Genomic DNA, 13667 nt, shown 5'->3' on the forward strand with positions numbered 1-13667 from the left:
AAAATCATCTAATTCTTTATTCCAGTATTATTATTATTATTAGACCTCCAGGGACTCAAAGACTCATCAAGGGAGGCCATATGTCACCCACAAGAGCTGTCATATCTTCTATTAAACTAATTCACACTAGATCCACTCACTATTTGAACAGGCAAACTGTTCCATTTGCTCATGGTTCTGTGAGGGAAAATCTAGCTCTTACTCCTTTCTGAAACGCACTCAAACTTAACTTCCATGGATTTTCTCTTGTCCTCTTTCCACCTTTCATATAACGAAAAAAATTTATCAACCAATAACTAAACCTATAACTTCCTGTCAAAATTTTATAGATCTCTATCATACCATTCCTCTTTCTCCTGTTTAGCAGTCCACATACCCTCAATCTGTCCTTATAATCTGCATTCCATAATGCTGATGACATCTTTGTAACTCTTCTTTATCCTTTGAAACCCAGAAGACCAAATTTGTGCCCAGTAGTCCAGGTATCAAGGTCCTGTAAAGAGGCCTTCAATATCCTTGCATATCAATGTTCATTTCAACATTGCAATTTTCTTTTTATTAGCTTCGTCAGTTACTCCAAGCATAATCCTACCAATATAATATGCTGTTGGATATACATCATGCCAAAGTGCACAACTTTACATTTACTAGCATTGAATTGATAACCACTATCATTTGCCCACACTTCCAACCTATTCAAATCACCCTGTAAATGCTGAATATCAGTAGCATCTCTGATTGATTGCCCTACCTAACTTTGCATCATCAGCAAACAACTGAAGATCTTCTGTCAGCCCCTTTCCAGTATTATTAATCTTATTAAACTATAGATTAAACAGCAATGGTCCAAGGACTGATCCCTGAAGCACACCATTGGTCACCTTAAATCTGGCATATTCACATTCTCCAAATACCACTTTCTGATACCCGTCTGGCAGCATCCACATGTTCAAGCCAATAGTTTATATTCCAATTCTCTAGTTCAGGGTTTCCCAAACTGTGTTCCGCAGAACACCAGTGTTCCACTGAAGGTGAATAAGTGTTCTGCGAAAAGTTCTGGAATTTGTCATTTTAATTTTCCAAGCATTTTTCATGAATAAATATTTTATAGTGAAAATATTCTGAGGAGAATAATATTCATGAACATGTCAAAAAGCTCAGCCCCAGAACGCCTATTAACATCTGTGTATCGTTAATTTTCACACATCAAAACCTTTCAACATTTGGGAAAGGGAATACCACTGTTTATGACCGGTCATAAAAATTGCCTGCAAGCGAATTATAACCATGGGTGGCATATCCTCTGTTCTCAAAATGAAGGAAATGACCTGTGTAGCAAATGTCAGTGACCCAACGGCATATTTTTAAACATGGAAATATTCATGAATTATCATTAATTTTCACATATTGAAATCTTTCAACAATCGGGAAAGAGAATACTGCTGTTTATGACCGATCATAAAAATTGCCTGCAAGCTGATCACAACAATGGACGGCGTATCCTCTGTTCTCAAAACTGAACGAAATAACATCTGTGTTGCAAATGTTAATGACCATTCTGCAAGGAAGTATAAAGAAAATTTTTCCACTAAAATTGAAGATCAAGGTAGTCTGTATCCCGTTCTCAAATCTAGTAATAATGAATACTTTCTTCGCAAGTTCGTACTGTAGGGTGAAAGTTTTGAAACCGTTGTGCATGATTTTTTAAAAGTAATAGGCCTGCAGATTTAAATTTTAATATGAATAAGAAACAAGGGACTTTGTTTAATTTTGGTATTAAGAAATCTCTTATTGAAGGTGTTTGTGACACAACAGATAGTGAGTCATCCACCACTAGCCTACAAAGCGATCTCCAGGATGGGGAAAACTACCAGCACACAGGAGAAAAAGTCTGCATTCACTCGTAAGTACTTATAATAATATTATAAATTTTTGGTGATCAGAATGGGTTATGTCAATGAAAATCAGCACAAATTAATTTAATGATGTTGATGTGTAATTACTGTTTAATTAATTATTAATTAATAATAAAAACCAGCTAAATTAACAATTGATTATTAATTAATACATTACAAAATAACCAAGGTGTTCCCTGAAAATTTCAAGATTTGTGAAGTGTTCCATTGTAGGAAAAGTTTGGGAAACGCTGCTCTAGTTTATGCAACAGCCTTTCTTGTGGTATCCTATGAAATGCCTTAGCAAAGTCCGTTGGAATCATAGTGTATCCATTCCCTTTATCCAATTCGGCATTATTATAAAATATGAGCAAATTGCTCAGACATGAGCAATTAGTAAACCCATACTGTTCCTTGCAAAGTATATTTTGTTTGTCCATCCATTTCTGTATGTGAACTGATACGTCAGTAGTTAGACAGATTGGTCTTTGTACCATCCTTATGTAATTATCATACATTCTTTTCATTCCTGTGGGATATTTCCTTTGTTATGACTCAAATTATTCAAACATGTCAAGGGTCTAGCCAGTTCAGTTGAACACTACTTTAGCACATGTACTGATATCCTCTTTGTCCCAATTGGCAAATTCTTATCTAGATTACACAAAATCTCTAGAACCTCCATTATCTCTTCAATCCAGTGTAGTGGTAGCAATGCACACTATGTTACATATACAAGTTGAGAGATATTGGTGAAGTGAGCACTATTTGAACTACCTCAACTACTTCTGATACTAGGGTACGCACTATCTGCATTTAGGAAACTTATTCTTCCGTATTCAGGCTTTCTTTTACTTGCAGCAGCATGATAAAATTCTTTTGGTTTGCAGCCTGTGCAGCTAATTTCTTTTCACACTCCAATTTAGCTGTCCATACAATACTCATAACTTTTTTAGTTTTTTAGTCATAATCCCTCCCACTCTTATTCTCACAGTATTCCTTCTGCATTATCTTCTACTAATGAATCTCTTGTTTAATGAGACTGCACATCCATTTTAATCCCATTCTATTTGTTCTTTGAAATCTAGGGACAATATTCCTGTTGAATTTTCCTATCTTACTATTTAATTTATTTTATATATTTATATTCTTCATACATTAGGATATTTGATTTGTTTTGTATATATCTGTGAAATGCAGTTTCTTTTCTTTCACTAAGTTTTTTACTTCTTCTTTAAACCATCATGTATATCTTTGATTAGTTTTTGTACTAATTGTGTTTTCTCCTAGTGTGTCTTTTGCTGCTTCATGTACAATGCTTTTAAAGGCTGTCCATTTCTCTTCTACTGTTTTTGTCTGTTAGATAAAACTGGAAATATTAAAAATATTTTCTGGTATAGGTATCTTATGCTTTCATTGTAGAGTAATTGTATTCTGTGTTTTGTTTTATTCTTTAATGTCAGTTTTATTTTTCTTAGAACTAACTTATGGTCACTTCCTGTATCTCCCGATTGTTAAAACTCTTAAATCAATAATTTTTTCTGGCATGATTTCTCCATTAATTATAATGTAATCAATTAGAGATTTTATGTTGTATTTTATGAACAAAGAATGTACTATTTATTCTTAATTCATTATGTGTACAAAACTGTACCCAATTTATTCCATTTTCATTAATTTTTTCTTCGTTACATATTTGGCACATGCCTGGAATAACCATGTTACCAATTCTTGCATTTAAGTCTCCAGTTATTATTCCATATTCTTTTTTTATTTATTATGTCTATTACATTCTGAAGATCTTCGTAAAATTCCGTTTCTAGTTTTTGTTTCCCTTCCTCTATATTATATACACTAATAATATTTAATAATTCTCCCCCCCTCATTTTTTGGCTTTAAATGTAGTATTCTGCTTCATATATAATTGTATTCTTCTACTTGTTCTATTATATCTTTATGTATCATTATCCAATTCTTTTGGATGCTCTTTCATGTTTTTCTACTCCACTATATATTAATATGTAGTTTCCAATTTGCTTTATATCTTTGCTTTTTTCTTTGTCTCTGATTTGCACACATTTTAATGTTATGATTTTCAAGTTTTTCAGTTATTTCTTCTCTTTCTTTCAGGTATCATATTCCAACTGCCAATTTTTAACTCTTCTTTTAGTTTCATTTTCTTATTCCATTCTGGGTCAGTACTGAGATAGCTGTCTGGTCTTTTGAGTTTTGGTTTCTTTGGGCATTTGGGTTTAATTATCATTCTCTGGTTGAGCTGCTAACTTAACCAGAAAAATGCCTCGTATGTTGCTTGGGTATATTGATATAGCCTCTCATACATACCTAGGATGGCCTTTCTAGAAGTACACTTCTGGTATGCTTCGCCTATATGGTGAAGGTTTGTTGTAATTACCAGCTCTAAATCTGCATTATAGCCCCTGCTTACTGAAAATTTTACATGTTTAGTCGCCTCCCTTTTCAAGATTGTATGATCACTTTCTCCTTGTTGATTTCACCTTCATTATAGTCAAATCCTCAGTTGCAGTTAGTAGATCCAGTGCTTTCCATCACATGCTGCCTCAGGTAATTATTTTTTAGTAGCTGCATGAATTCTGTTTCCTTCTACCCATAAGTACTTTCCTCTTGAAGTCCAATAATTATTACTCGCCCACTTATTGGACTTATTTCCTGATGCATACCATCCACATCCTCATTTGCATTCTCTGGCTTATAGCAGCAACCAACTATAGATTTTATTCTGTTGGTTTTTTTTTCTCAGACCAGACAGTTTCAGATATACTGCTTTCACCTCTCTAACCTCCCTCTGGATTCCTACTTTTTTAGGGTGCAATTTGTTTGCTGTCATAAGCAGTACCCCTCCACTCATCCTGTTCTCTCTCTCTCTCTCCATTCCTTATAACTGTATCATTGTTTTTCAGTCACATTTTGCTAATACTAGTAACTGTTGGCAGAATTAACCAATGTTAAAAATTCTTTTTCCTTGTTGCAGATGTTTCTGGCATTAGTATAAAGTGCAGTAAACCTTTGGGCCCACAACTATCCTTAAACTTTGTATCCCATTCATGTTCATTACTTGAGGAATCATATTCAACATTTTTTGATAATTTCATGCTTATTTCTCCCCCCCCCCCCCCAACCTATCCATAGTTTCCCTGATTTTTCACTTCCACTGTAATGTAATGTTCACCATTACATTGGAAGTTCAATGAAATTGAACTCACTTCACACATCCACAAACATATCATTCCTTCTGCACAACCTGCACATTGACTAATTTGTCTGCTGTCATCAGCAGTATCCCTCCTTTCATCCTGTTTTTTCTCTCTCTCTCTCTCTCTCTCTGTTCCTTATAGGTATAACTATATCATTGTTTTTCAGTCACATTTTGCTAATATTAGTAACTGTAAGACAAACTTGAAGATAAACTGTTGGCAGAATTCATGGCTGTCCTCATCTTGCTTCTTTCATGCCATGTGAATAGACTCGCCATCCTCTTTCTCTCTTTTTGCTATTTTCAGTAACTTATTCATATATTTTCTCAAATACCATACTGGTCACTTTCTAATCATTCTTATCTGCCAAAATGATCAGCTTTATCACTTTGCTCATGGCATCCTAATAACCTCACTAACATCATTAATTTTCACACCTGGGAAATGCAGTTTCCTCACACTCTTGTCAAACATTCCTCTTATTATGGAGGAGTACTTGACAAGAGTATGAGGAATGTTAGACCACTCCCAGATATTTCTCCTTTCTTGCAAGTTTACACTTTGGTCTGTGAAGTATAGGGATATGAGGTTGGTGTAAAAAAAATCATTGATGTGTAGGAGGAAGAGTTTAGGTGATGTCATTAACCTCCCTGCCAGCTGAGGTGGATGAAATAGTGAGACCCAATTGCACTTCTTATCCATGTTATTCAATAGGTGTTACGGAAGTGTATCCAGATTTAGCTAGACGTTAGATGTCACGGCTGTTGGAGGGTTAAAGCTGTGGAAGTTGTGCATTTCAAGGAAATGTTCTAGGGAATTAATATTTTTGATTTTGTTGTTTAATGAGTTTTGCTTTTGGGAGAGTTCGTGTAATGGCATCATTACACAAAGCTGACATGAAGGTTGACAATTTCAAATTATTATTATTATTATTTTTTTTTTTGTTAGTTAGTTAGTTAGGATTAGGATAAGATTGAGTGGTGGATGTCAGTATGAGTGTTTATAAAGTCCCAATACACCTTTTTCAAAGGATGATCCTGTTTTAGCAATCTTGTCATTTTATGAAAGTATAATATAAGAAATTTGACAAGGATTGCCTTGGCAGATCAATGTTTCATTTGTTACAGATGGGTTTGCAATAGGAAATTTGCAGTTTGGATACAAGCCTAGCTAATAAAAGATGCTAAAGAGTTGTATATGGGGGGGAAGCATAATTATAAAATTTTATCAGTCATTTATATTGCATATATATATATGCAAGACTCCAGAAAGACCACTTAAATATACTGGTCATAAAATTATTTACTTACTCATAGTATAAATTGTGGTAAAAGGTATATATATATATATATATATATATATATTTATCACCATTTCAGGAACAAAGAGAACATTTTTAGTAACAGAATTTAAAACTGCTGGACTCAAATGATGTGCAGTAATTTGTAAAATCTGGTGGCATGTCGCTCTTTAATTTTGCTTCCCCCCCCCATCCAGCAATACAATGCTTATAGTAACTAATGCTTTAATTATAGCTGAATCTTAAAAGAAAGTAAATTTCCAGTACATTGTCTGTACTGGAAATAAAATAAATAAAATAATAAAAGAAATAAAGTGTTGATTTGTTCACACAAACATGAGAATACCAACAAAAAAATTAAAATTTTAAGATCTCTTTGATAGAAACAGATTAAGGGAAAAATATCTAACAGATAAAAAAAATAGCTGCTAACATAAATTATTGTAAGTAAATAATACAGATGCTTTTAGTCTCCCCGACCAACAAGACCAAGTTTGCAACATATATTTGGTTATAATCACCAGCACTTCATTTTTATCAGAATTCAGGAATAAATGCCCTAATCATGATAATTATACCAAGAATGAAAGTAGAGTAAACCAGGAAGTGAACTAAAAGGCAATCAAGTAATACAAGGTTAAATAAGTTCTTAGAATCTTAAAATGCAATTCATTCCTAGAACTTTTCTCTGCTTTTCATTTTTCTAGCATTAGGAGTTCAGGGAAATCTGAGCATACTATTTCATTTATTTATTTATTTATTTATTATTATTTTTAATCCCATTAGAAATTACAAGAAAGTTGTTGCATCTACCGTGACTATTCCACACTTCAATTAGATTTAAACAAATTATTTAATACAGTAACTGTAAGATTTATTAGTTTGAATATGCAATTCCATGTTTATAAATATTCAGAGTTTATATATATATGTGTGTGTGTGTGTGTGTGTGTATTTTTATTTTTTTTTTTATACCTTGGGTATATACTATGATAAAGATACCAAGCAATTTTATAAGCTAGGTTTTAATCCTTAAAAAAAAATTTTTTTTTTTTTACATCTTACTCTCATCCTGAGATTTTTATTTAATAAGGTCAAAGCACCTTGTTTAGGTAAAATTTATAAGCTCTGCATTACTTCAACTTTGGCATTTTTGGGTCTGGCTCCCACTGACAGACCTCAATAAAGGTCGAAACCGGTCTGGGTAGTGGCCTTTGCCTCTAATGCATAGCATCATACATCTCTGCAAGGGGATGTGCTTTGCATTAAGGGAAATACTATCATCAGAGCTTAATCCACCTTTACTACGAGTTGCCTCAGACCTGAACTATGTTCAGGTGCAAACTTGACTTACTTGTCTGTTTGCTTACAAGGGAAAAAGGATTAAAACCTAGCTTATAAAATTGCTTGGTATCTTTATCATATATGTGTATATATATATATAGGCAATAACACACACACCTGTGTGTGTGTGTACAGTATATTAAATGTATAATGTATGATAATTGAATGTTGAAAATATGCATTATACATGTTCTGAAGTAATCTTTTTTGTTATGTATTATATATTAATTAACACGGGATATTTTATTACTCTTTCTTAGCAAATACGAAGTGAGTCTAACAATTATAACTATACCTTTAAGGAAGCCAAAAAAGCAGAAAATAAAAACTTGAATCGTTATAGAGATGTTAATCCATGTAAGTATCCTTAAACACTAATTACTGTAATCATTGTGTAAGGTTTGGTGGAAAATGCTTGAAATTTATTTACCTTCACCAGAGATGCAGCTGTTATCACCTGATGGTTTACAGTCAATAATTAATTGCATTACTTAACTATTTAAGATGACTTATCTATTATATAAATCTGTTTTAAGTATTTATTTAAAAAAATAATAATAAATTGTAAGATTAACTTGAAGATGCTCATAAGTGCTGCCTAACTGAAAGACAAGTTACACATTTCAAAAATCAAAATGCATTGTACAAAGCTAATTTCATCACAGTAATCCATTATTGTGTATATTTTTCCACTTGGATTAATTTTTTATTTTTTTTTAATTAGTTTTAATAAATATTTAATTTTCAAAATGTGAAGGAACTTTTTTTCATATGATTAACTGTTATGTCAGTAAGATCGATCACCAAAACAGATTTAAGCTATTGGCAGCTGATAGTGCCTAGTAACTGGGTGTGGTATAAATCATGTCAGCTCATAAATCAACGAGGCTTGTTGTTTCAAGAACATGTTTAAGACATGTGAAAACCAATGTTGTGTGTTTATATATACACACACACACACACAGGTAGTTCCAGTCTTTATGAATTAATTGGTTCCTGGCGATCATTCATAAAGCGGGAGTTTATTTGCTTAGAAACGATGCTATAAGCAAGAGTTACATTCATAAGAAGGAATATATAAAACATAAATTGAATATTAATGATAAAATGATAATATAAATGATAAAAGCTTTTACTAGCCAAAGATTTACATATTTAAAAAATAACATAAGAAAAATTTTAAATTAAAAAAGATTCTTTGAAAAAAAAATTAGCTCATTTCTATATCACTGGTGAATCGGCAGCCGTCGAGGTAGTAGGAGATATATTAGGAAGCTTCGGTGTGCATCTTTTTTTTTCAAAGAAGGTCTCGAGTGTCATCTGATTCGTTGACTTTTGTTTTATTTCATTTATAATAGCTCGATAGCAAGCAGAAGCATTATCATTTTGCGGGAAAATGTACTAAATTGTTCAAAGTCTGAATCTTGTGATTCAAAGAACTTGAAGCTGCATGCATATGCTAAAAGCTAGTACCCACCAGGGAATAAGGGAAGGACAGACACCCAGGTTCAAACGAGATATATTAATTTAATTTTAAATAGAAATCGTAAAGGTCAAATGAACAATAACTAAAGCTAAAAGTTTTTGAATGCCCAAAAGAGTAGCACATTTAAATATTCTATATAATTTCCTCAATTAGCTGCATCTTCAGACTCATCATGACCTCTCAAAGGAAGCTTTTGCTTAGCCAAATAGCATACGACATCAATTAATCTTTTTAAAATGTCTCCGTTTTTCTTTACCTGTTCATTATGATGAGTAACTTCCATTTTTCTTTGTTTTCTAAACATCTTAAGATTTAAAAATGATTGGACATGTGATATGGAGCGCTCATGTTTTTGCACTGCTGTTAAATGATTAAGGTCAGAACATCCATGCTTATTCCAAACACTTTTCTCTCTGGAGAATAATAAATAAGGCCAACAAAAAAAAAGTCTTGACTGCACTTTGAATCCAGTTAACCATTCTACTCTACTGTATTGTGATGAAGAAAAGTGTATCATGCACTCAGTTTTTGCATCTCAGTTTCTGCATGCTCTGTAAATTTGGAAGAGAAGGACGAGGCTTACCTCCTTCGAGTACAGTCATACAATCCACAAAAGCTCTGGCAGAAAACAGGATATTCAGTAGATCGTCAACACTGTTTCCCATTATAAATATGGGCAAAAAAGTTATAAATTTATGGAGAATTATATATTAAAAACTTGTCTATATGTATTTTATATATAAAACCTTGCCTATGTCTATATATATAAAAACTTGCCTACCACGTCAGTTCACACTTCATAGATGCAAAACAGATGAAACTCAGAAAACAAAAACATCAACTCATGACAAATGACAACGTTCAATTGGTTGACACAACAACCAATCACAGCCTGGGTGAGCTCTCAATGTGAGGCTCACCCAGTTTATACACACATTTGTATCCTGGTGCCATAATATTACCATATTCTCTTTACGTTTCTTACACAGCATACACAGAAATACATGTTTATGATGTGGAGGCAGTACATGATTAGATTATTACATTTGTTTTTGGTATTTCTCACAACCCCACTTTTTTCTTTCTTTCTTTTTTTTTTTTCTTTCTTTTTTTTTTTTACTTAAGCTTTGTGAATTGTCGTAAATGGTTGACTGCTGTAACTATCGACTTCTGCCAATTGTTTATTTCTATTATATCCTATGTTCTCACACTCTATAGTCTAACAAATTTATATTATATAGTGAAACCTGTGGAGTATTCATAACTAAACATATACATGTAAACCACAGTAATTAAAGTTTTAATAAGTAAATATTTTGTCCTAAGTATCTTAGGACATTGTCAGTACAATTATTTCAAACAATACTAGGAATAACATACAGTTAGGGTGCATGCTTACAATGGAATCTCACTGTGTGTGCAGTAACGTGTTATAGAATTAAATTAAAATATATATAAAAAAAAAATTAGATTAAATTTAAATAAAATAACATAAATTTATTTTACACAATTAAGGATGACAATTTCCCAGACTTTAGGCATAGTAAGAACGTCATTACGGTTTTAATTGGGTCTGTGACGTAGGGCTTCAGCACTTTCTTTATATAAATGCTAGATGTTTATATAAGGCTGTATGTAGAATTTATGCATGTTATTTTATTTTAATTTAATCTAATTTATTTTTTAATCAGATATATTTTAATTTAACTCTATGACACGCTACTGCACGCATAGTGGGATTCCATTGTAAGCATTGTATACTAGTTATTCCTAGTATTGTTTGAAATAACTGTACTGACGATGTCCTAAGATACTTAGGATGAAATATTTACTTATTAAAAATTTAATTACTGTGGTTTACGTGTGTATGTTTAGTAACATGTAGGTTCAAAATTTTCAGGATAGTGCATTGACAGAATCAGTTCAATATGTTCACAAGCCATTTAATTAAATCAAAAGAGATTATTTACACAGTCTGATCCACATTAACACACACACACATACACAAATTGCATTACAATTCTTTGTTAATTTCAATTCTTCCTAATTCAAACTTAGTTCTATGTTTCTTCTTTTGAACTTAAATCAAAATCTAAAATATCATGCTAGTCATGCATGCATAAACTGAAAATGAAGCATATCTTGAGTAAGCTTAATTCAGTATTAATTTACATTATTAAGTACAGTACGCCTCACAATAATTACTTATACACAGTTGAGATTAAGACACACCTTGAAAGAGCTTATTGTGATATTAACTTATACAGTCTTATTTTACCTATACACAGATATACTTGATGTACATTCTTGCTCAGAAATATCACATATATAAGTACTTACAATTCTCGTCCAGCACTTCCTTTTACATGAACCTTTTGTCCACACGAAAGTGTTTCTTTCTTTCTGCCAGCTCGTTCTTGATCTCCCACCAAATTTCTTCTTTGTCTGAGTTTTTGATTATTCTATGCCCTCTTGGACCCTTAACATATACTGTACATTATCAAGTACAGTATGCCTCTTACTCTTACAGTAATTACTTATACACAGTTGAGATTAAATCACACCTTGAAAGAGCTTATTGCGATATTAACTTATACAGGCTTAGTTGTACACATATACACTTGATGTACATTCTTGCTCAGCAATATTACGTATATAAGTACTTACAATTCTCGTCCAGCACTGCCTTTTAGATGAACCTTTTGTCCACACGAAAGTGCCCCTTTCTTTTCTTTCTTTCTGTCAGCTCGTTCTTGATCTCCCACCAAATTTCTACTTTGTCTGAGTTGTTGATTATTCTATGCCCTCTAGGACCCTTTACATGGCGGCAGTGTGCAGCTCCTTCCTAGTGAGACATTCCAACAATCGACACAGTACTTCTTATGGTAGTGGATCCTGGTAGGAGAGGATTGAGAATTTGAGGTCCAACAACAGACGTCACATGGCGGTGTACCAAGGCAAGAGAAGATTGAGAAACCCAAGACAAACTCCTCGATGATTCGGCTTATAAAGACCCCGACTTCCATTATATGCGTCTCTCGAACTTCCATATATGGTCATGTATTGACATCTGAATGGTGATGTGATACTTTGCGCTTCTTTTGAAATTGCCATATATGGACATGAATTAACAACATTACATAATGATGTCATACGGCACATTATTTTAACAAAGGCCTATGATTACGTTATTACAAAATAGAAAATTATTACAGACAAAATTGACATTTCTTTAAGTGCAATCTCCCTATAAAAACGTAAAACTAAACGTGAACGTAAAACTTATCATGAGAGATTTTACGATATAACTCATGTTTTTGTGGATGTCGTTATGAGCTTGAAATGAATCTCCTACATGAAGTACTTCACTTCCAGATACCGCTGCTTGATTACGTATATAAGTACTTACATACATAATCTAGTAAAAGACTAATAAGTTAGTCTTTTATTTATTTATATTTTTTTTATGCATTTTGTACAGATCATAGGAATTTTAGAGGAAACTTTAAAAGTAAATATAAGTTTTAAAATGACCGATTGAACATCTTCACACTCGCTTATCAGTTTCAGTTAATAGAAAATGTGTTTATGCAAATTATGGAAAATTGCTGTTTAAGAGATGTGCCATGAGAAGTTTCTTCAGTTAACATGAAAAACACAAGGGATAAGTAATACTATTTATTTAATATTCAGGCTGAAATATATGGCCTTAAATAAATAGTATTACTTATCCCTTGTGGTTTTTATGTAATTGGAAAATTTTAAAGGCTGAGGTAGTGATTATTTATAGCAGTGAACAGTGTGAGAGGCACAAAATAAATAATTTATTAAGTTGTTAATATTTCACTGGATTTTGTAACAGCATCTTCAGTGGACAAATTGCAACTGCTGTAAAATACACACTCAACTAGGTTGTTGCAGAAACATTTCTAATCATAACTGAAAAGGAAGCAGTATCCGATCAAAGTCCCGCTTACAAATTTGTCAGATGGTTAGTAAATTAGCTTTGCTTCCTCATGTGCCTCTCCTTCCTGCATTAAAAACTCTATTCACTGCAAAACTTTAATAAAAAAAATATTGACTTGAAAAATTCAGATATCTTGATCGGTTTTGGTATTATTTCTTTATTTAACTAGTGTAACACTGACAGAAACCCTAGACCTTATCAAGCATTTCACCACACTACTACTAACATATTCAGGGAAACTGCATTCTTCCCTCATTGACTAAAGTACTAACCAGAAATTTTGCATTCTTGTTTGCAAAAAAAGATCCAACTCACCTTCCCCTTACCTTTGATAATACACAGAACGCTAGGCAAGGATCAGATCTTTCTCTCTTTTTGGACTGACATCTACCTCTAGCTTTTCCTGGTATAAAACATCATATCAGTTTCCCCAGCTTTTAAC

At 32.6% G+C, this 13667-nt stretch overlaps 1 protein-coding gene across 2 annotated transcripts in view; it reads left to right on the plus strand.

Annotated features, from left to right (window-relative positions):
* Positions 1–13667, plus strand: part of Ptp61F (Protein tyrosine phosphatase 61F) — a 184544-nt gene that overhangs the window by 49381 nt on the left and 121496 nt on the right. For both annotated transcript variants that reach the window (XM_090397453.1, XM_090397452.1), the window contains exon 2: positions 8033–8129. In XM_090397453.1, the coding sequence (XP_090253579.1) occupies positions 8033–8129 (97 nt within the window). The remainder of the gene's footprint in view (positions 1–8032; positions 8130–13667) is intronic.

Source organism: Typopeltis vanoorti, chromosome 9 (genome assembly GCF_054136105.1).
Source record: "Typopeltis vanoorti isolate ZY-2024b chromosome 9, IOZ_Tvanoo_1.0, whole genome shotgun sequence".
Lineage (NCBI taxonomy): Eukaryota > Metazoa > Arthropoda > Arachnida > Uropygi > Thelyphonidae > Typopeltis > Typopeltis vanoorti.